Source organism: Ambystoma mexicanum, chromosome 5q, assembly GCF_040938575.1.
Source record: "Ambystoma mexicanum isolate Mex_15411 chromosome 5q, UKY_AmexF1_1, whole genome shotgun sequence".
NCBI lineage: Eukaryota > Metazoa > Chordata > Amphibia > Caudata > Ambystomatidae > Ambystoma > Ambystoma mexicanum.
Window position 1 is genome coordinate 841,187,192 of NC_090933.1, and position 23,653 is coordinate 841,210,844.

At 47.5% G+C, this 23,653-nt stretch overlaps 1 protein-coding gene across 2 annotated transcripts in view; it reads right to left on the reverse strand.

The window, feature by feature from the left end:
- Window positions 1-23,653, reverse strand: part of LOC138497705 (membrane-spanning 4-domains subfamily A member 4A-like) — a 558,077-nt gene that overhangs the window by 46,943 nt on the left and 487,481 nt on the right. For both annotated transcript variants that reach the window (XM_069621329.1, XM_069621328.1), the window contains one exon: window positions 8,789-8,911. In XM_069621329.1, coding sequence (XP_069477430.1) covers window positions 8,789-8,911 — 123 coding nt within the window. The remainder of the gene's footprint in view (window positions 1-8,788; window positions 8,912-23,653) is intronic.

A 23,653-nucleotide genomic window follows, 5' to 3' on the forward strand; every position in this document is an offset into this window, starting at 1 on the left:
ATAGAAAAGTATACTTAGATATCTCCCTTAACCAATCCCGACACTTGATAGGTTTTTTACTATTGCCACATAGTATGACATCACTCTGACATATTTTTCATATAAAAAACATATTTTGTGTAGAGATCATTGAGAGACTGAGCGTCCGTCCGTTGATGTTCATTGTAACCTTACTGTGTTAGATAACTGTTAATGAAAGAGTAGTTTACCATTTTCCGTTATTTGGACTCACAATTACTCTGGTGTGATCCCATCCATTCCATATGCACGTTCCTAAGGCCATATGCTCAATAAGAAGTGCAAGAAAACACCAGGGCACACCTGTATTGAGTGGATTTCTAGAGAAAGATATTAGTAAGGACCTAAAGAGTTTCGGAGGATATTTTACAGGGTTTTTGAGGTGCGGGGGAGAAAGGCTCAACCTTGGCATCTAGGTTGGATATCAAAGAAAGAAGTGGTTGTTCCTAAAAGAATTTTAGGAACTCCCGTCCCCTGCACACTTTCTAGTATCTGAACAACAGATCAAATATTTGATGAAGTGGTCAAAGATTCATATAGACAATTTGATATAGTTTCTTTAGTAATAAACAATTCAATTTGTAAGATAGTTATAAGAAATACCATCTCTGAATTTTTAAATCAAAAGAACATAGTCATTTATTGTACAAAGTAAAGCACAACGCATTTCGAGTTCACACTCTTCTTCAGGGGCAATATAACAATTCTTCAAATTTCTAAAAAAAATAGAAAAGAGTACATCTTAGTTTGTACTTGTATCTACAAGAATAGAAAGCATAATTTTTTGATAATCTGACGACAGAAACGGTTGAAAAGGATAAATGTCCATATCTTGAAATGAAAAACAAAAGTCACTTTCATCCACAAGTTAATCACCCTCTAACAAACCTGTTCAAAATTAAGACTACTAGAGCTCTCAAATGCCTTAAATTCACCACCTCAAGCAAACAAAATATCAAGAAACACCAGCTTAAAATTATTAAAGATCTAGCTGAGGATAATAGCATTGCCATCAAAAAAGCAGACAAAGGCGGTGCTCTGGTGATTATGGACACCTCGTTTTACAATGAAGATTGCTTAAAACTACTATTGGATCAGGACACTTACCTCAAAATGGACAACGACCCTATCAACAAAATCAAGGAAACTATCAAAAAAAACATTGAAAAAGCTGAAAATTCGGACTGGATATCTGAAAACACAAGTACATTTTTTATCAACAACAATCCGGTAACCCCTGTGTTCTATGGCCTCCCAAAAATTCATAAGAATAGAACTGACCCACCACTGAGACCTATCGTCACAGGAACAGAAAGCATTTTCCATCCCCTGGCTGTGTATCTTGACACAGCACTGCAACCCTTGGTTCAAAAAACAGAAACCTACTTAAAGGACACTACTCACATTTTACAGAATATAAAACATTTGAACATGGATGAACCTAATTTACTACTCTTTACAATAGATGTGAGTAGTCTTTATACTTCAATCCCACATAACCAAGGAATTGACGGTCTGGAATGGTTCCTATTAAAGCATGATGAAGTTAATATCCATAAAGTTTTTGCCATAGAACTTATAAACATTATCCTCTTTAACAATTACTTCAGATTTAATGGACAATTCTTTCTGCAAACCTCGGGTACTTCAATGGGGTCATCTGTGGCACCCTCCTATGCCAACATATTTATGTATTTTTTTAACACACCCATGTCCTGGACAATGCAATTTGGAAAGATAAAATCAAAAGTTGGTTCAGTTACATTGAAGATTTGTTTGTTATATGGAAAGGTACGGAATCAGAACTTCTGCTATTTTGGGAATACCTTAACAATTGCAATGACAGAATCAAGTTTACTATTGATATAAGTAGAATTTTTTAGATGTCACCATCGAGATCACCAATGAGGGTCTGAAGACACAGATCTACAGGAAACTGACAGATGTTAATAGCAGCCTGCATTTTCAAAGTTTTCATCCTAAACATTTAAAGGAAAACCTAAACTACAGCCAACTCCTCAGAGTTAAAAGAATCACTTCAGAAGTTGATAAACTGCAGGAGGAATATACCATCAAGAAATCCAGATTTAAAGACAGATGCTTCCCAGGGGACCTTATTGACAAAGCCATACTCAGAACAGAACTACAGAGCCGTGAGGACCTCCTGGACCCAAAAGTCAAAATGAAAAAACAAGCTTAATCCACTCATTGAAATACTCTAGCCAAAGCTTTCAAATAAAGAGGATAATATATAAAAACTGGGATATCATCAAAACAGACCCCCAACTGAACCACCTCTTTCCAGAACCACTGATGCTGGCATACAAGAGAGGCAGAAACTTTCGCGATAAACTGATTAAAGCAAAAAAACTCAAACCCACTAATCAAAATGCTCTGAACAAACCTAAAAACGGTACTTACCCATGCCTCAATTGCCAGCACTGCTCCAATGTGATAAAAGGTGATCACATTCGACATGGTAACACTGGCAAGAAGATTCCACTGAGACAATATGCAACTTGTGATTCTAAAAATGTGATTTATGCTCTACGCTGTCCTTGTGGAAAATATTATGTTGGGAAATCCACCAGAAAATCTAAAGAAAGATGGACAGAGCACAAATCTAACATCCGTACTAAAAATATAAAATCACCAGTATACAGACACTTTAGAGATCACCAGCACACAGTGGCACAAATGAGAATGGTAATACTTGAGGTTAAACACCCACTCCCTAGAGGAGGTGACCTACAGAAATTGTTATCCCAGAGAGAACTCTTTTGGATTCACTGCCTTGACTCACTGTCCCCGCTTGGTATGAACGAGGACTACTACCTGGGCCCTTTCTTATAAAGCACCTAATTGGCATGGACAACATTGCCATGCTCTATATGTTTCCAACCTGATGTTATGATTTGTTGTAACCTGTGTTAACTTCCTCTACTTTAGGTTGCATCAAGTTGCGCTTTAATTGATCTGATGTACCTTTTTATCGTTCTCTCCATGTATGCACATTTGCATCTAAAAGATTGTACGTCCCTATAGGGACAGGACAAAACCAGTACTGATCAGGTTCGAATATACATGACTGACAGACTTTTAGAATGAAACCTTTATTTATTTTTTGTATTTTTTTCTATTTTTGATCCAGTGGTTTTAATGTGGTCACTGTACCACTTGTTTATCCCTGTTTATCCTTTTCTATTTCTATTTGTTCCAAATTTATACCCAGTAGTTGGCATTATTTGAATAATAGACTCACTCAGTTCTTCATAGTTCCTCTTCCCTGGTCCTTAAAAGTATAGGTATTTTTACTTTATTAGCACCTTTCCGTGTAAGCGTGACACTACATCATCTATTCACTTGATCTTCTTGCTTAGTTTTTAGCATTATTAGATTTTAAACTTCATCTATACGCTGCTAATCTTACCGCGCATGCGCGGTATAACGTCATGATGTTTACTTTGTTCTGGCGCCACCACGCATGTACGGGTGTGGCGTCAGAACTACGACGCACTTTTTCCAAATGGCTGCCGCTTCAGCCCAGCGTCAGGCGAATGCGCATGCAGCACTGGGCTGCTGCGCATGCACCGTTATGCGTCACCAAGCCTTTTCGGTATTTAAGAAGGACCGACATGAGAGCACTACATCCTCCATCGGCGGGATGCACTCCACCATGGCTCCTTCGCTCTAATTATTTCCTAAAAATGTAAGTATTGGGGACACACTATGGCCACTCTGCCATTGCACTTCCTTGTCCTAATTGTTTCCTTTAAACTTATGCTATGCTCGTGCTCTCACTTTACTTACAGTTGAGCGCCGGAGGGAGATGTTCTGTAAATGAAATTCCTTTCCAGTGTGATACCAATAGTTGTCGATGTAAGTGTAGACAGATTTATTTATGGAGTACACTTCATACCATTTCACAATACTTTTATTGGCTCTTGGTATCATTTTTTTAAAGCACAGTATTCAACCCCTACTTGGACTGGTAGCGCCATATGCTCAATGTCATTCCTACTTACAGACATGGTAGAGCTGGCCTTATGAGAACAATTTCATCGGGTGTAAGTCCCTGAAAACAACTTAACATTTCTGAAAGCATCTTGTAGACTATAACATGTTTGATAATAGCAATCAATTAGGAACATGTGGAAACAAATGTTATGAGCAGCAAAGAAAGATTAAATTCCAAGTAAAACTTTCACCTATTTTGAAGTTGTCCATATAAACCCCTGGACCAAGTGTTCTGTGGGCCATGCCCACTGCTGGTTGAGGGAGAACCCTTCTTGATGGTTCAGATCATCTGGTCTGCCAGTGACGTTTGATCGGTTTGTTTTACAACTTTTTTACTATCAAACACATCCCTATGTTTAAATCTGAACAAAAGCTGTTGTACTCCGAGTGTTCTGTTCCTCCCTCCTCATGACAGGTCTCTGAAGTGAACATGCTCTTATAGTTGTCACTTGTAGCGATTAGTAACAGGCTGTAGCAGACTGGGCAATGAGTGCTGCTGCACACCATCAGCAGTTTCACAGGGAGTGCTGGACCTTCAGCTCCACCAAAGGATCTACTGTAGCAGGTGTGCAGCTCCGTCTCTTCCTCAGAAGGCTTCAGTTCATTCTAGAACTTCCCAGAGGAGGCTTTCATGGAAGACCTCACCAACCTCCACTTTATATGTGCCAATTTACATCAAACAAACCAGGACTGCCACTCGCTTCTCCAAGAACTCAACACCACCCCCACATCCACAACAACCTCCATGCCCCAATGAAATAATGCACCCTCATGCCGAAACGTTCAACCCCCTGGTACACTAAAGAACTCAACTTCAACTAAAGAACCATCAGACAACAAGAAAAGACCTGTGTTACAGAAAGACGACTGATCAACACTTCCAATTCCAACTACTACCAATACACCATTGCAAAGGGAAACAACAAAAGCAGAGTCCTCTTCCAAACCATCAAGCACTGCATCAACCTTCTGCCCAATCCACCTGTATGCCAATCCACCAAAAAAATCCACTGCCATCCACAGCCATCAACTCTGATCAGCATGAACCACCAACACATAGACTCCAATGCCACAACTGACAGCACACTACACAGCCCACCTCACAAAACCACAACTAACTGGACAACTTTCAAGACACTCACTATGAAAGACCCCTCTACCACACTAGCATCCCTCAAGGCCATATTGTACATGGATGACATACTCCCTGCCTTCGTACTCAAGATCCTTCCGACTGAAGCACTCCCCCTTACCTGTGAAATGTCAAAAGCTTCCAAAATCAAGGTACCTTCCCCTCGACCCTTAAGACTGGACAAATCCTCCTGCTTCTCAAGAAATCAACACTGGATCCTGACAACCTCTGCAACTACCGCCCCATCACCATCTTCACTTCCTAGGTAATATCCTTCAGAAAGCAGTAGCCACACACCTCCTCCAACATATTGATGCCAACAACCTCCTTCAGGTCTACCAATCTGGCTTCAGATGCATCACAAAAAAATTACTACCATCGAGGAGAACAATGATGCCCTTAAAATTCTCAATGGTGGACTCTTTGCCACCTGCTTCTCTTTGACCTGTGAGCAGCATTCGACACAGTAGACACTAAGACAGTCACTGATGTTCTACATTGCTGCAAAGGCATCAACAATATTGTCCTCAGCTGGTCCAATTCCAACCTTTCTAACCACCATCAATTCATCCAAATGTATTCCTCCAGATCACCAACTCTACCCATCACCTGGCAAGCATCCATCCTTTCCCCTGTGATCTTCAATCTTTACATGAAACCACTTAGAGCCCTCATTTCTCCACACAACATTCAAATCCACCAATACGCAGATGACAGGCAGCTCTACCTCAAGAGATCCTCCATCACGGACATCCACATACTCAAAAACTACCTCACGATGATCCAATCCTTACTGTCCAGTGCTTACCTGAAGCTCAACTCCTCCAAGCACGAATTCCTACTACTGACCAACAACACTGAACATAACAGACCTGGCTCTCCACTATGAACCTTGATGGCTTCAGAAACAAGCTGGCCACCTGCGGCAAGTCTCTTGTGTTCACCATCGACAGACACCTCTCCTTCAAACAGCACATAGCGAGCAAGATACAGACAGCTTGGTGCCAAGTTTCTCTCCTGTGAAAAATCAAGCTCTTCATCTCAGAAAACAAATTCAGATCTGCTTTCTAAACTTTGGTCCACTCCCATCTGGATGGTGGCAATGCCCTTATGGAAGGATTCCAGCAACTACCCTGGCAACCCTGAGATGTGTCCTACATGCTGCAGCATGTTTCACCAAAGGACCATGCAAATTAACCAAATCTACATGATCCTCATCAAACTGCAGTGGCTCCTGCTGCAAGCAAGTATCAATTTCAAATCTTGCTGCATCACCTACAAGGCTGTCACCCTGAAGTCCTCATGCTACCTCACTGAAAACACAGCGTCTCTTGAGGCTTATGATCCACCAAAGGTAAGGACATGTACAGACTTTGTGCAAATAAGAAAGAACCAGAAGACAGGCCCTCTCTGTCCACGGCCTTAGAAACTCGAACCTTCTCTCTGTCAACATCCAATTATCCACCCTCACTTCTACATTTCAGGAATGAGCTCAAGATCCTCTACTTCAAGGAATGGATCCTCCTTAACATGGACATCCCCTTAAATCCCAATCCCCACCCAAACTGAGACTGGATGATCTGCTCCCCTGTTTCCTCCACTGGCTGTTTCTAAGACCCTTGCTGCCAAATTGCCCCCCACACGCTGTTGTTAGCTCCACGCTCCCTTGTATCTCTGCTTAACTCACTGTATCCTTATCCGTATGATTTCAAAAGTGCTCTGTTGCTTCTTGTAGCTGGGTCCATGCTCACTAGATACACTAATAAGAAATGTGCCCCATCACACCTGACAGAATCGAAAAGTACCTCTCACTTACTTCTTACTTGTCACATGGGAAGAGGCAGTGTCTGTTACTAGGCATGTGTGAACCAGCAAACCAGGTGTATATGAATGTGAGAACATTCCCCAGTGTTCTATAACGTTTCTGATTTCTGGATGTGCATCTGCACCAATCCCCAGTGCCATCCTCATGTCTCCCATTCTCTGTTCCCTCTGTTGAACTTGTGTCTTCTTCTTTCCTCCTAGAAGTGAATACAAAATGGGAAGGGGAATGCTCTACACAAGCTAATCTTAGAGGGCTTTTTCCCAGCAACCATCTTGGAATGGTCTGCTTCTGAATGTTTGTGGTTCAGTTAGTATGCTCACACATCGAGGGCCCTCGGTTGTGTGAGTGATTATAACATCCAGAAAGCAAACATGACTATTGCATCCGCTGATGGGGTGTTATATCTCCCATCACCACAAGATTAAAAGCTTAACCTGACATGTACAAATTCATAAATCCTGGTACTGGCATATGGCAACTAGACACACACTTCAATGGTCTTGTAAGGTCTACTCCCACCTTCCTCTGACTAACCAACCCCGCTCTAAGGTCTCCTATCACTTTACATTACACACACAAAATCCTCACAGACGTCCACCAAACGCCTAGCCATTAGCACAGCAACACTAACCAAGCTAAAACTAAGTGCCCCCTGTCGCACTCTCTCATATCAGTGGCTAACAAGGCCCAATGCACTGTTGTCGATCAGATCTTGGGCTCTTCCCCATGGATAATATACTCTGCCAAACCCATAGAAATCAGATTGGCACTCATTAACTGGATACTTCCGACCTGCACCCATCAACAACGGTCCCACTAATGATCCCCCACAACCCTTTTTTTCTTTATAGAACCATGAGCAGTGAGGACACCAATAGGGCCGGATGGGCACTATATAAGACCTCTTACGGTATATTTCATCATACCAAAACAAAAGGCAAAATGCTTGCCTTTGTTAGTACTTGGTTTTAACCAGATTTAGGTGCAAGGTACAGATGCAACAGCACACATCCGCCTTTTGCACTTCAACTCATAGAATACAGTTGAGTCCCAGGAAAAATTCGGTCCAGCTGTCACATAGCAACTGGCATAGCTGTCCTCTCTGTGTCTGAACACACTGCTTGTCTTTAAACTAGTAATATCTGCTAGCAATTGAATAGTCGCTAAATTCTAATTATTGCTCACATGCAATGTAATGCTCTTTATTTTCAAGATTGCACAGACAAGTCTTCTGAAGAGCCTTCGAAGCGCTGTGTAGGCAGTACACACATATGAAATAACATTACATAACCTATGAATCTGAGGTAGCTCACAGTTGTACAGTTTTACTTTTATATTTTACATGCTGATCACATGGCAGACATTTTCACAAATTATACACATACGTAAACATCCCCGCCATAGCAGATCATCATGCCAAACTCCTAAAGTTTAAATACTTCTCCTCTTTAGTTAATAATACTATATTGAGTTCAATTTCCCTGTCTATTGCTTTACAAAGCAACAACAACATGTCTTCAAGCATCTTAATCTCGCTGTCGTGGGCACCACAATGAATCCTAGTTTGTCTTTCACATCAGCCATCACTGCTTCTGAAATCACAAAATATATATATTATCTGTTTTCCCTCTGGCAAAACCTGCTTTTTTGGGGTTATACTTTATTTTGCAATCTTCAGTAAACCCTAGAACAAACAGTGAGTCATATCCCCAGACTACCAGACTTGATCTTAAATTAATATGGGTAGGAAGCAAAGACTGGAATATAAGAACTGCCATCAGCATATGAATATTTACCTGTGATGCTTCTGAACCTGCATGACAGACCGCTTTGCATCCAAACGCAGAGGTGGCAATTGAGATACACATTTCCAGTAGAGACAGAATGAGAAGAAGAACCAAAACACCTGTCAGCATTATCTACAAAGAACGGATGAGAAGACACATGATTGAGTGGATTGTAATATTGCAGGCATATTAGAGAGCCACTGTTGCCCATCGCGTGTTACCAGCATCATTGAATGAGAACTATGCGACACTTTTCTTGATTTTCTCAGGGACATCTGCAAGTCCAGGGCAGCGGCTGCAGAACGAGGGGAAAAACCTTGATGAAGTCAAGGGAGACACCCAAGAGGGGCTGGGCTTTGTTATATTTCTAGGCAAGAGAGAAACCTGGAGGCTGAGGTGAGATGGGAGGGCAGGTGTTTTTAATAAGGGTTTCTATGATTCCCACCTGACTCTTTTCGCCCATTTCCCTGCTGGTTCGGGGGTTGTAGGTATACACAATACAACATTGCAGCTGAGGACATATCAGGCAAATTATAGTTTCTTCCTCAATTCTCTTACTGACACCGGAGACAACTGCAATTTCACTCTTAATTGTCTTTGATAACATAACTATATGAGCAAACCAGCATGCAAACTCTCAGAAACCCTGGGCTCAGAAAATCCATACGTTGACACCTACACATCTACAATTGTATATATTATCTGTGGATTTATAGTTCTCTGAAAGAGCCAGTTGTATAAACTGAAAGCTGTTGTTGAATACTATGTTTCAAAGAAGATGAAAGTAGGTTTCCACAACCACTCCTTTCAAACACATGGCAAACCATTGGCCTTCATCTAACTTCCCCCACTTTGCAAAGGCCAATTCCTTAAACTGACCATTTCTCTTGATCATGTCCCTCTTCTGTGATTCCCATCTTTGACTCGGAGGTACAAACAGGTCCTCTTTTGTGAACACATGATAAAACAGGTAAAATCCACTTCAAATTTTCATATGCTAAGAAACATTATGACAAAAATATAAACCTGTTTTCTCACTGGCATGCAGACATATTACAAATATTCAAGAATAGGAACCTGTTGAAAACAAATGGAAATGTATCGGGAGATTGTCCTAGTCAGCAGATGTGGTCTAGATTGATATCACTCAACAATCTATTTTATTTTCCTCTTTTCCATTTGTGAAAGCTTTAACTCGGGAGGTGTTTTAAAAGGGAAATATGTATTGATAGTATGTTCAGCAATTTGGTTGTGAATAATGAAAGTACCAGGTTGAAATGGTATCCTACAACTATAACCCAAATGTATAATTATATTTATGAAAAGTGGGATAATTGGAAAGAAAAGTTATGGAAATGTTTGCCCACACATTGCCCACACATTTTAACTATACACTAAGAGATTGGCTAAATTGGTTTCCTTAACCTAGGTGTTGGAATCAAAAACCCTTTCTGGCGGCCCATAGGCACCCCATCGATATAATAATCAGGAATCACAAAAGGGAAATAAAAGCAGCATTAAGAGGGGTGTAGATACATGAGCTACACAATTAAATTAAAATAAATAAGAACCAGCGGACAATGTACAAAATAAATGACTGTGTAAAAGCAGGCAAACACATGATTAACCTGCTCTTCCAAAAGGAACCTAGACGCATTTGGGACTTGCTAGACAATGATATTGGAAAACAGCCTTATACTGAAGCAAATTGTATTCAATAGTGCGTTTGGGTTGATCATTTCTTGCAACTCTATTCCCAAACTTCTGACGAGATATCCTTTCTATAGCCTCATAGTTTGCAGAATTGGGCTTTGAACTTAAATAGTGATGATTTACATGGCGGGTTGAGGGTGTTTGAAAAATGCAAGGGCCTATGGCCCAGTTGGTGTACCAAGTGTTACTCTAAAGGCTGATACTACACTGTGGTGTAGAATTGTGATGATTGTATACACTCTAACTGGATAGTTCCTTAATACAAGCATAAACCCATAATTGGTTGCATCTACATCAATGGAGATAGAGCCTCCCCCCTCAGTTACAGGCCTATTTTATGAATTTATAAAACTACAGAGGCAATACAGCATTTGCTTTGAAAGATCTGACTTATATGTATTTGTATTTTGCATTTTATTTATTTGTAGAGCGTGCCAGGCCCAGAGGCATCAGGGCACGAAAAACGTACAGAACACAGTTACATACATATACAATAGAACGTGAGCTTGGATCAAGCTGTAAACAGTTGCAGGTACATACAGTAATAAGTGAACTTGGATCAACGTGTTACATAATCATACAATCAAGAGCGAGTTATCATTAAGGCAGCATAAGTTAAACAAGGCATAATTTACAATAGGGTAGTGGAGCCAGAGAACTATGGCTGGAGGCAGAGAACTCTAAGGCCATGACAGAAATCAAGAGAATGAATCAGATTAGAGCGGACAGCCATGATTTGGTTTTCTGCTTAAAGGAGTTGAAGGAGGGCTCAGATCTGATGGCAGTGGGGAGAGAGTTCCAGAGCTTGGAAGCCAAGACAGGGAAGCTCACACCCCCAGCTTTTTGAAGTTTGAATCTGGGCAGATATAAGATGTGTGCCTGAGCAATTCTTTGAGGTCGGGTAGATGTGTGGAGAGAAAGGCGTTTGGATAGGTAAAGGGGGGCCTTGTTGGCCAGGCACTTGTGAGTTATGGCAAGTGTTTTCAATTAAATTCTCTGTTTGACAGGGAGCCAATGTAGATTGGTTCTGAATTTGGAAATATGTTGGTTTCTGTGAATGTTTAATGCCGCTCTGATAGCATTGTTCTGAGTAATTTGCGATTTGTTGAAGTTAGACTGGCTTGTCCCCAAATAAAGGGCACTACAATACTCTGAGGGTAATTAATAGAATTTAGCGCACAAGTGGCACACGCAGCTGGCGCACAGTGTGTGCGTGCAAATCTCTGCGCCAGCCGCGTGTGCTAAAATCCATTTCCGCGCACAGCGTATTCATGGATTTTAGCTACCAAAACCAGCCGTGGCGCACAGTGGCGCCAGTTATGCCCCCAAGAACGCCCCTCGCGCAAGGAAAAGCCATCAAAATCCCCAATCCAGTGCAAAGGGCTGCGCTAACCCTGTACCAGTATACAGGGCCGTCACACAGTACACGGCAAGCGGGGAACGTGTATTACTGGGGTTCGCGGGAAGTTTCACACGCGATCGGAGCGTGGTACGTGTATTTCAGGTGTGGGCGGGAAGTTTCACATGCGATCGGAGCGGGGTACGTGTAACTCAGGGGTGCGCGGGAAGTTTCACACGTGATAGGCCCTGTGCAAGTCTGGTGCGTGTATTCCTGTGGTGTGCAGGAGGTTTCACACGCGATCGTAGCAGGGTATGTGTAATTCTTGGGTGCGCGGGAAGTTTCACATGTGATTGGCCCTGTGCGAGTGGGGTACGTGTATTCCTGGGGTGCGCGGGAGGTTTCACACGCAATCGAAGCGGGGTACGTGTAAATCGGGGGTGCGTGGGAAGTTTCACACGCGATTGGCCCTGTGCGAGTGGGGTACGTGTATTCCTGGGGTGCGCGGGAGGTTTCACACGTGATCAGAGCGGGGTACGTGTAAATCGGGGGTGCACGGGAAGTTTCACACGCGATTGGCCCTGTGCGAGTGGGCTACGTGTATAACTGGGGTGCGCAGGAAGTTACACACGCGATTGGCCCTGTGCGAGTGGGGTACGTGTATTCCTGGGGTGCGCGGGAAGTTTCACACGCAATTGGCCCTGTGCGAGTGGGGTCTGTGTATTACTGGGGTTCGCGGGAAGTTTCACACGCGATTGGCCCTGTGCGAGTGGGGTACATGTATTCCTGGGGTGCGCAGGAAGTTTCACACGCGATAGGCCCTGTGCGAGTGGGGTGTGTGTATTCCTGGGGTGCGCAGGAAGTTTCACATGCGATCGGAGCGGGGTACGTGAAATTTGGGGGTGCGCGGGAAGTTTCATACGCGATTGGCCCTGTTCGAGTGGGGTACGTGTAATTCTGGGGGTGCGCGGGAAGTTTCACACGCGATTGGCCCTGTGCGAGTGGGGTATGTGTATAACTGGGATGCGCGGGAAGTTTCACACACGATTTTGCTGTCAGAGTGGGTTACGTGAATTTCGGGGGTGCGCGGGGAGTCCTACCCGTGAATTGGCAGTGTGGGTCCTCCCAGGTGTTCCCTCTACAACCTCCACTGCCCCTGCAGGCAGCCCACACCACAGGGGACTACCCTGCACCCCTGGTCCTGTCCCGCAGGCAGCCCATCCACCATGGGCATGCCCCCCAGCCAAGCCACATGTCACCTTGTACTACTGATCAGCAACTCATGTCCCCCAGCACCCCCACCCCCAGCAGTCAGAGGCACCTGCCAGCAGGCCCCCACTCATGTCCCCCTGCACCCCCACCCCCCAGCAGTCAGGGGCACCTGCCAGCAGGCCCCCACTCATGTCCCCCTGCACCCCCACCCCCCAGCAGTCAGGGGCACCTGCCAGCAGGCCCCAACTCATGTACCACTCATGTCCCCCTGCACCCCCACCCCCCAGCAGTCAGGGGCACCTGCCAGCAGGCCCCCACTCATGTCCCCCTGCACCCCCACCCCCAGCAGTCAGGGGCACCTGCCAGCAGGCCCCCACTCATGTCCCCCTGCACCCCCACCCCACAGCAGTCAGGGGCACCTGCCAGCAGGCCCCCACTCATGTCCCCCTGCACCCCCACCCCCCAGCAGTCAGGGGCACCTGCCAGCAGGCCCCCACTCATTTCCCCCACTCATGTCCCACTCATGTCCCCCCACCCACTCACCCCCCCAGCAGTGACATGCCGATCTCATGACACAAACCAAAAGTCAACTATGTACATCAACACATGTCTGTCACACACACACACACACACACACAGGTTGCCATTCAACAAGTAAACCCACTTTTTGACATGCATGAGCCCAATGAGCGAATCCCACACATTGAAGTAAAATATCAAAACATATTAATATGAAAATCAATGTAAAGAAATGAAAGCATAAAATAATGGCAACCATGAAATGAAATGCAAGTCCAATAAAAAACTAATGAAATGCAGAAGAAATCCAAAGTGATCCAAAAGAAAAATTTCCAAAAGTCTCTGTCCACCAAACCAAATCCAAATTAAACGCAAAAAGGAAAATCCATTCATCCATGGTGAAATGAAATAAAAAAGTCCAAATAAATCCAACGTCCAACTATGTACAATCCATTTTCAAGGGTCCATGAGCCCAACAAAATAAATTAAACCTATCTAATAACCTACCTAACAAAAAACATATATACAAAAGTGTGGGGCATAGTCCGAAAGCCCCAAAATAAAGAAAAACGAGAAGGAAACCTAACACTACAAACTATTTACAATGTCGGCGGGCAAGTCCTGCGGCTCACTGCGTGATGTTATCGGCCAAGACATCATCGAACTCCATGTCTATTTGCCGGAGGCGGGCATCTGTCCTGGCCCCGAGGTCTCGCAGGGAGGCACTCATGGCCTGTTCCAACTCCCTGCGAGTTGCCTCGAGGCACTCTGCCCGCCTCAACGCCCGACGCATGGAGAACTCCGCCCTGACCATGGTGAGCCGCGCCTCTTCCGCCCGCCGCCGCTCCCCACCTATCTGTTGGCCCAACCGCTGCCACATGGAAGACACTCCCATTCCTGGGTCCTCCTGCCCTCCGGCCGATGCCTGCCCCTCCGATGTTGATGGCCCCGAGCCATCATTGCTCCCACCTAGAGCCTGCTCCTGCTGCTGCTGCTGCTGTCGATGTGCCCTGTCCGATGGTGCCTGCACATCCTCCATCAGCTGGTCTCCAGTTGTGGTTTCCACCCCTGCTGGACCGCCGACTCCCGACTGTGGCAGGGATGTGAGCTCCACCAAGCTGGCTGTGTTGGTTGGGCCAGGTCCACAGGGGGCCCTAGTGGAATCTGGGCCGGAAGACGGTGGGGAGAACGACTGGCGCATAGTCTCCACAGAGGAGGAGAGGTCGGCCAGAGTGTGCGACACATGTAGGAACTCACCGACCAGGGCCCCTCCCAGCAGTGCCACGTCACGACGCTGCTCTTCGTGATGGCGTGCGTTCTCCACCCAGGAAGAACGCACGTCATCACGAATGACACGCGTGCGCAACGCAACACCAACCAGGACGGAGCCCATATGGTCGTGGGACCCCTCATCTGCAGGTAGTGGAGAGGCAGATGACATGGCACTTTCCCCTACCTGCGGACGGGCCTGGGACGGGGCATCCCTGCTGGTGCATGGTGGTGCAGTCACAGGGTCAAGGACAGCGACATGCACAGGCCCCTCCGCGGTGACCTGTGCTGCCTCCTGACCCTGGCCCTGAACTGCACCACTTGCACCAATGGTACTACCCTCACCAGGCCCCATGTGTGGCTCAGTAGCGGGCTCCTCCTCCTCTGTGGAGACCACCAACCTGGATGTCTCTGCACCGTCTTCCGCCATTGGAAGCCCCTGTGGGCCCTTCCGCTACAGCCGTAGTGGCAGACGTAGCACCAGCCCCCTCGCTCCCGGATGATGGAAATTTCTGGGAGGGTGGCTGGGCCTTGCGTCGCCGCCCGGTGGAGGCATCCCCGCCGCTTGGCTCCACAGCGCCATCTCCGCCCTCTTCTTCACTTGACGTTGCGTAGAGGGAGACATAGAACACAAGCATCAGGGTAAAGTACAACATTTCCCTACACAGGAAGCAAAAACACATGAGTGGCACTGGCAAATGTCACTTCCATCCTGTCCCTCCACAACACATGGGTGAATGCACGCAACACACATGCAGAAACATTCCCGGAGCCTGCAATCAACATCAGCATCCATGTACAAGGGCCTCTGTTAACCAAGATGTTGCATTCAAAGTCACATGCATCCATGGCGTTTCAAAGTCACACACACACTTCTCAGACACACACACACATGTGCACCATACATGTACATGACATCAGCACCCCTCTATGTCCAAGAACAGAGACTGGCGTGTTTTCATGTGTGCATTCCGTATACAGCTCGCCATGTTGCATTGTAACTCATGCACCAACCATGTGGTTCACACATTACTGGTCTCTCACATGCATGACCATGATGTCCCTGCACACACACATCCATACATGGCCTATGTCACACATACAGGCAAGTATCAGACTACCAGCACACTGCAACATGCCCTGTCTCACACACCAATGCTTGGCCACTTACCGCTCAACTCCAGACGGTTATGCCTCCGCAGGATCTGGGCGTGGAGCGCTGGGCCTACGTGTTCCAGTACCCTCATCTGGATGTTACTCATGTTATGTTATGTTATTTTGCATTTATATAGCGCCTTATATACCATTGGTATGGTCTGAAGGCGCTGGTAGGTTGAACGCCCTTGGGAACCGAAGTTCAAATCAGTAGAGCGAGTAGAGAGAGTCAAAACGTGCATGTGAGCACCGGGTAGGTGCACAGCTTGTGCGATATGCGTGTAGTAGCTGCTTCTTAGTGGTAGGTGTGGTGGTTGAGAGGTCAGGAGAATGTGTTAGTTCAGGCAGGTTTTATCCAGAACGACTGCGTTAGACCTGAGGAGAACGCCTGGCTGGGGGGTGTGAGACCAGCAGTGTCAACTTAGAATGATGTGGGGTGACCGGCGGATGTTGGTATGAGAACAGTTATGCCGAATGGTGTCATAGTATCTCTGTGTTCTAGAGTGATGATGTAAAGGAGAGAGTAAACATGGTGGTGTGATATGATGAGTTATATGCTCTTTCAAACGTTCTTTGCATTCTAAACCATACTATATACGTCACACAATATTTATGCGTTCCAGTCCGTACCATGAACAGCTATCCATTCTATGCACCCCAGTCAGGTCCAAATACACTCTGGTCCGCCCTGCGCGGTCTAGTCTGCTCCGCGCATGCGCTCTTGTCTGCCACACGACTGTCCACTTGTCCGCACTACGCATGCCCTCTTCTCTGCTTCACGCATGCACTTTGACTGCCCCAGGCATGCACTCTTGACTGCCCCAGGCATGCACTCCTGACTGCTTCATGCTCTACGCATTCATTCAGCCGGGCCTTTATGAGGGTCCTGGACCTGAAGTCCTCCCAGCGCTTCTTGACGTGCTTGATGTCGCGGGTTGCCACCACCTCCGCGTTGATGGAAACCACTACGTCATCCCAGATCCTCCGCCGTCCTTTCTTGTTGGCGCGTGATGTTCTGAAGAGGGCATCATAATGCCCCAGGACATGCTCCACCAGGACACCAACTTCCTTCTGACTGAAGCTGGTGGCCCTCTGCCTCTCTGGCTGGGGGGTCGCCAGTGGTCTCAGATGGTGTTTGCCCCGACATGGCAACCCACGAGGCAGGCATGGGTGGGCAACTGGGTCCTGGGGCTGCGCTGTGGAGCGATGGTATCCCAGTCGGGAGTCTTCTGTTCCAGCCGGGGTGGACACAGCAACTGGACCCTTGCAGATGGCTGATGCGCAGGCACCAAATAGCAGGGCACATGGGCAGCAGGCAGTCAGGCAGCAGCAGATGGCAGGTGGGAGCGTGCTCGGGGCTCTGGGGGGCAGGAAAATGGCCTTCAGGGCAGGGGCGTGGTCTTCCGTGTGTTTTCGCATGGCCAGCTTGATACGGAATGATTTGGCACGTGAATAAATTGCACGTCATTGTGTAATTCGAGGAAAGGCCCTTAGCGCGTAAGCGCGTCAGCACACGTATGTGTTTTCATTGGACCAAAGGTCCTTAGCGCATAAGCGCGTCTGTGACGTGACACGCGCGGGCGTTTCCCTCGTGGGCTAAGTGTTTCATGGCACGTGAAAAAACTGCACGTTTGCGTGTGAATGCGTGTAATCCGAGGAAAGGGCCTACGTGTCTGTGACGTGACACGCGTGCCTTTCCCTCAGCACGGGTGCATGTGTACACGTCCAAGAACTGCACGTCCGAGTGTCAACTTGTGTAATTGGAGTAAAGGAGATTAGCGCGTACACGCGTAAGTGACATTTTACATGTGGGCCGGTTTAAAAGGCACGTGTAGGACGCCATTTATTTGTACATGCTTTTCGTGGAGAGCGAGTGGGTGAATTCTGTACTTCTTGTCGGTTCACACGCGATTACTTCACAGCGTTTCAAGTTCGTACTCCCTGTTACCTCTGACAGCGTTCTTTTTTTCTGGTTGGACCTGTTTCCACATACAGCGTTCACTTCTCCTTTTGTCCTGTCTCCTCAGACAGCGTACAATTCTTCTTTTGGCGGGGGTGTTGCTTTTTCACATTCTTTTTTCAGGCAGACGGTGAGTCGCGCACGTATTTACCAACTGTGCTTGCCCCGTGTGTCGCGTACCCCTTCAGAGGTCATTGTAGGCTGCGTGTATTACGCGTACGCTTATTTTTGTGCTTCTGGGTGCCACAGCGTAGTGCGGGTTCATTTTTTCACGCACGTGGTCTACGAGGGGTTGCGTGCACGTTATCTTTTGATTTTGGGCTGCCTGTGCGTTGCGTGACCGTCATCTTCCCCGAGGGGTCACAGACAGCTTTGTTAGAACACTAGGGTACAAATTCCATCTAGTACCCTACCCCTTTCACCCCCAATTGCCCAGGACAATAGTTTACTGCTACTCCCATACGCACAACAACATCAGTGCCATGGTTGGGAGGCGACCAAGCGGTAAGGGAGGCAAAAGGTGGCCGACCTTCAAAAGGTGGCCGTGGTGGGCGTGGTAGGGGACGTGGCCGGGATTTGCAGGGTGCCCCTAGACCCCCATGTGTGGAGGACCAATCAGGGACACCCATGCCCCCCCATGGTTGAGGGAAACGTAGCTGACACCATCCCAACTCAGCCCATGTTGGACCAGCCCATTGTGGCACCTGACCAGGCACAGGATGACTCCCAGGCTGACTTCCAGGTCAGCAAGTCTAGGCCACGTGTGGCGGTGCAAGTTGGTGTCACCAAGCCCCGTGGATCTGGGGCAGCTATGTCATCTGCTGCCCCAAGTAGGTAGGGTGGGGAGGCTGCAGGGGCAGCTGCAGCTCCATCCACCCCAGCTCTGAGTCTCCCAGCCAGGACAGTGTCGGTCCAGGTCCATCAAACTGACGTTCTGCCAACATCACACTTCTTTCTGCCAATGCCTGCACCAAGGCCTATGGTCATTGTGCATTCGCACACTCCTACTACCCAGTCCACCGGGGCTTCTGCCCCTACTGACCAGAGCGGCGCAAGCCACTCAGGCTCCGCTCCACCTTTGAAAAAGAGGAATAAGGGTGCTCTGGCACAACAGGCTGAGACCCCAGACACGGCTACACACTCCGGCATGTCAAGGAAGCCTAGCTTTAATGACCCGGAACTTGATGCACTTGTGAGCTATGTGTCGGCACATAGCCGCGAAATGTTGGTGACTGCAGGGTGCAAGACCACACCTGGTCAAAGAAGGGCACACTGGCAGACCATCGCGGACCGCATAAGTGCCCTTGGATTTGTGAGGCGCACAGCTGATGATTGCTACAAGTGGTGGAATGACCTGAAACGCAGAGCAAAGAACAAGCTGGCCTCAAATCATGCCGCTACTCTGGTGACTGGCGGTGGGTCTCCACAAGAGGACAACAAACTCACTGAACATGAGTCTGTTGCTGGGACCTTCGTCACAGAGGAACTTATCCAAGGTGTGAGAGATCTACCTGATTACGATGCATTGTCTGGTGAGTGCCTATGCGTGTGTGTGTGTGTGTAATCCATGTGTATGTTGTTTGGGTGATGTGTATGTTAATTGAGTGCCAGGTGAGGGTGTGTACTCCTGAGTGTTATGGGTCACCCATTTGCTTCCTCCCATACATTCACGTGCCTTAGATTTGGGTATGACTGTATCCCTTCTGCCCACAGTTGCCAATTAGGCCCACATTAGTGCACTTTACCTTGAACTGTCATCTTGCAACTACATTGTTCAGATTTTGTAAGTGTTCATTCAGTCTGATTGTTTCCACTCTCCCATATTCTGCCCTATTGCAACATATGTGATATGCTTCGGTCATTGTTTACAGCCCACACTGGGCCACTATTTTTACCTGGTTATGTTAATGATTACACCATTCGGGCCGATGGAGTATTGGGCTGCAGAAATGTTTTATTAGGGCCTGTTTGCATGTGGAAGATGACAGATGTTTCCTGTAATGTTAAAGTGACCAATCATTGATCAGCCCACAATGACTGTGTTATTGGACACTGGATGTGTTTCAGTGTGTGGCACATATTTTGCAACACTATTCAGCATCAATCTTCGCATTATGTCGATGTGACATGGATGTGTGACAGTACTCATTCACTGACATATTGCTGTAGTTTTGTAATTTACCATGGCTATGCTACTTGACATCTGTGTGGTGGCATGTGTCATGTATGTGTATTGGACATGCCACTCACAGCCTGATGTGTGATGCCAGTGCTACCCAACATGCTTCAAATGTGTTGCATATCCATCTTGCTCTCCCCAGTGTCTGCCTTTTTGACTCCACTTCCAACTCTTTGACAGTGCATGCATGGCAGGGTTATAGTCATGTGGGACATGTGTAATTCATGTACTGGATCTCTGGCTTGTCACGGCCTATGTGTGTGCTATGCTGCTCATGCCTGTTTCCATTTGTTGTCTTTCATGTTTTTGCAGGTGATGACGCACTTGGTGCTGTTGAGGTTGAGGAGATGGTGCAGACCCAGGAGGAATCTCAGGCACGACCGGGCCCATTGGGGGACGTGGTGTGGTGGTGGATGAAAACCCAATGTTACTGCAGACCATACTGTCCAGGGGGGCCTCTGGGGGCACCTCCCCAGACCTCTATTCAGGTGCTGAGTCGGATGATGAGACTTATGTGCAGTTGCAGGTAAGTGTTTCTGGCAGGGATTCTGTTCTGTCCAACCCACCTGGAACAGGGGTAGAACCCTCTATGGGAATGTCAGTGTTGGTAGGTCCGCCTTTGGCGGTTACAGATGCAGGGTCACACTCCACAGCATCTGATCCTGTTCCTGGGCCAGCAGATCAGAGGGGGAATGCAGACCTGCATGCCTCAGGCAGTGACAGCACAGCAAGGTGCAGATCGCCTTGCCCCAAACAGGTGTGGTGCCCGTCGACGCGGTGGCCATGCGCCACCAGGCAATACTGTATGGGAAAACTCCATGTACGGTATGGCAACCCAACAGGCAGCATCAGTAGAAATGATGGCTCAGGCAATGAAGAGGGTGGCCACTTCCATTATCCCCCCTGAAAGGCAGATGGAGCAACAACAGCAGGCAACAGACTCCATTTGCCAATCACACAGGGAAGACATGTTGGCGTCCAACAGGGACAGACGGGCGGCACTGGAGACTCTGCGCGAATCCATATAAATACAGTCCCAGGGCCACAGGGAAGCCCTGAGGGTAGAACTCCATAACCTCAGGCAGGGTCTGCTTGAACTTGAGGCTTCCCGAAATGTTAGGGCAGAACAGCAGCTGGAGCAGCTCACACGTTCGCTCTCAGCTGAGCTGCATGCAACACGTGAGGAGATCCGGGCATCACGCGAGGCCATGCGTGCTGAAATGCAGGCAACCCGTGATGTGCTGCATGGGGATCTCCGCACTTTAATCCTCCAGAATCAGACCTTCCAGACCCGCATGCTTGCTGCCATGGAGGACCATACCAGAGCTTTGCGTGGGCTGCCACCCATAGTGCCACCGCCTCCTGATGCAGCAGCAGAGGATGAGCAGAGCGACAGCAGTTCCCCCACAATGGCATAGCCGTGCAGGCCATGAGCCCAAGGAGGTATTTTTTTCCGCAACATCCACGCAGGTGGGTGTTGGTGTTCACCCTGTCCTCGAACCTCCTGGGTGGCCTCCCCCACCGCCCCTGGCCCACACATGGCCATTTTTGATTTTTGATTTTTTTTTTTTACAGTGTGTTGCCTTGTGTGGCTCCCGTGGGCATCCGCTGTATTCCGGCTGGGCACATGCAGGCTTGTCCTGAGTTTGGGTTAGATGCTTGTGTTCGTGAGACACACACCCCTCCTGCTTCCCATTTCCATGGGCTTGCAAAGGGTGTGACCAAGTGATAGTGAATTACACAGTGACGTTGGGCTCCCATGAACTGTGTGGGCAGTCTGTAGTCAATACTGTGTAGACATCCCTAGTGGATATTGTTGTTGTATTGTACACTGCATGGTGTATTGATATGTGCTTGGGCATCCATGTCTTCCTCCTATTCTGCAGGTTCCTTCCTCATGTCTTCACAAGGCCGTCTACTTTGCAGATGCAGTTCATGTTGTATGCAGTACACTGAGACATTTGCGTGGCAGCAACACTCTACAGTTGTAAGGGGTCGATGTGCTGACGTATTCAGGTTGTAAGACTACCACTACTTGAACTTTGTACTGTCATGTTTTTGCATTTTTCCATGGTATGTTGCAGCATTGTGTTGGTGGTAAGTATTTGGTAATGTGTGCTGTTAGTTATACACTACTGGGAGCATATTGTGTGTGGGCAGTTTCCATTAGGGACAGTGTACTTTGTGACACTTGTGTCAGGTCTTGTGCATTGCTTTGTTTGCTTTCACATTGCATGACATGCCATGGTGTGTTTGGTGGTGGAGCTGGGGAGGGGTTGGGTGACATGGCGCTGTTCTCATGTTGTATTTAGCAAGGGGGTAATGAATTTCGCAGCATAGATGTATGTCTTTTGATGACACAGCATTGGTGGTGTTTGGGTAGGTAGGGATGCACACAATGTAACACTTCCAGGTGACCAATCTCAGGATGGTAGGGTTGTGACAGTTGAGAGTCCCTTATGTCATCATCATAGATTGTCAGCTGGTATGCGCCAGGGCTGTGTGCACTCCACAGGGGTGTGATTTTATGTGAAGTAATTAGCCACCAGCTGCATACGGGCTGCCTCACCACGTGCCCTTTCCCCTCCCATGCGCAGCGGGGGTGCATGTGGTTGGGGATGTGGGGATACCACCATGTCCACCGGCAGGCCCCGGCATGTTGCAACGTTGTGCAGGACACATGCTGACTTTGATCCTGCACACTACTGGGGGAGCATATAACAGCTGCCCACCAGAGCGGTCAAGGGAGCGAAAGCGTGACTTGAGCACTCTGAATGTGCGCTCCACTATGCCCCGGGTTGCAATATGGGCTGTGTTGTATCTTACCTCGGGTGGCGTGGTGGGGTTCCGAATTGGCGTCATCATGTGGGTGCTCAGAGGGTAGGTACTGTCCCCTGGGGAGGTGGTGATGGGTATCATTAGTGGGGTTGTGACATTACTCAGTATCTGACATGCATGCATGTGCAGTGGCATTTATACTCACCAAGCAGCCATGTATCGCCATGCCGCCCAGCTTCTAGGTCCCGGTTTAGGGTTGACATTCTGTAAATGAAACTGTCGTGGGTGGACCCTGGATAGTTGGCATATACTGAGGTGATGATTCCCTTGGCATCACATACTACCTGCAAGTTGATGGAATGCCAGTGCTTGCAGTTTCTATAGATGTGCACAGATGCCCTGGGGGAATGTAGAGCCACATGGGTGCAATCAATGGCACCTAGCACTTTAGGGAATTGTGCCACCCCATAGAAATCCTGGACCGCAGCCTGCTTTTCTGCAGGTGTTCTGGGCAGGTATATGTGCTTGCGGGCTGATGGGCGTGCAGTCATGATGGCCAACACCTGGTGTAGGCAGCGTGACTGCGTGGCCTGTGACACCCCCCCCCACTATAGCACTTGTCTGCTCAAAGTGCAGTACAATGAGGACCTTCTCCAGGGGGCTGAGTGCTTGGGAGCACAGGGTGGGTGATGTGAGGTCATCCTCCCACTCACTCACCAGGTCGAGTATTATGTGAGGTGGAAACCTGTA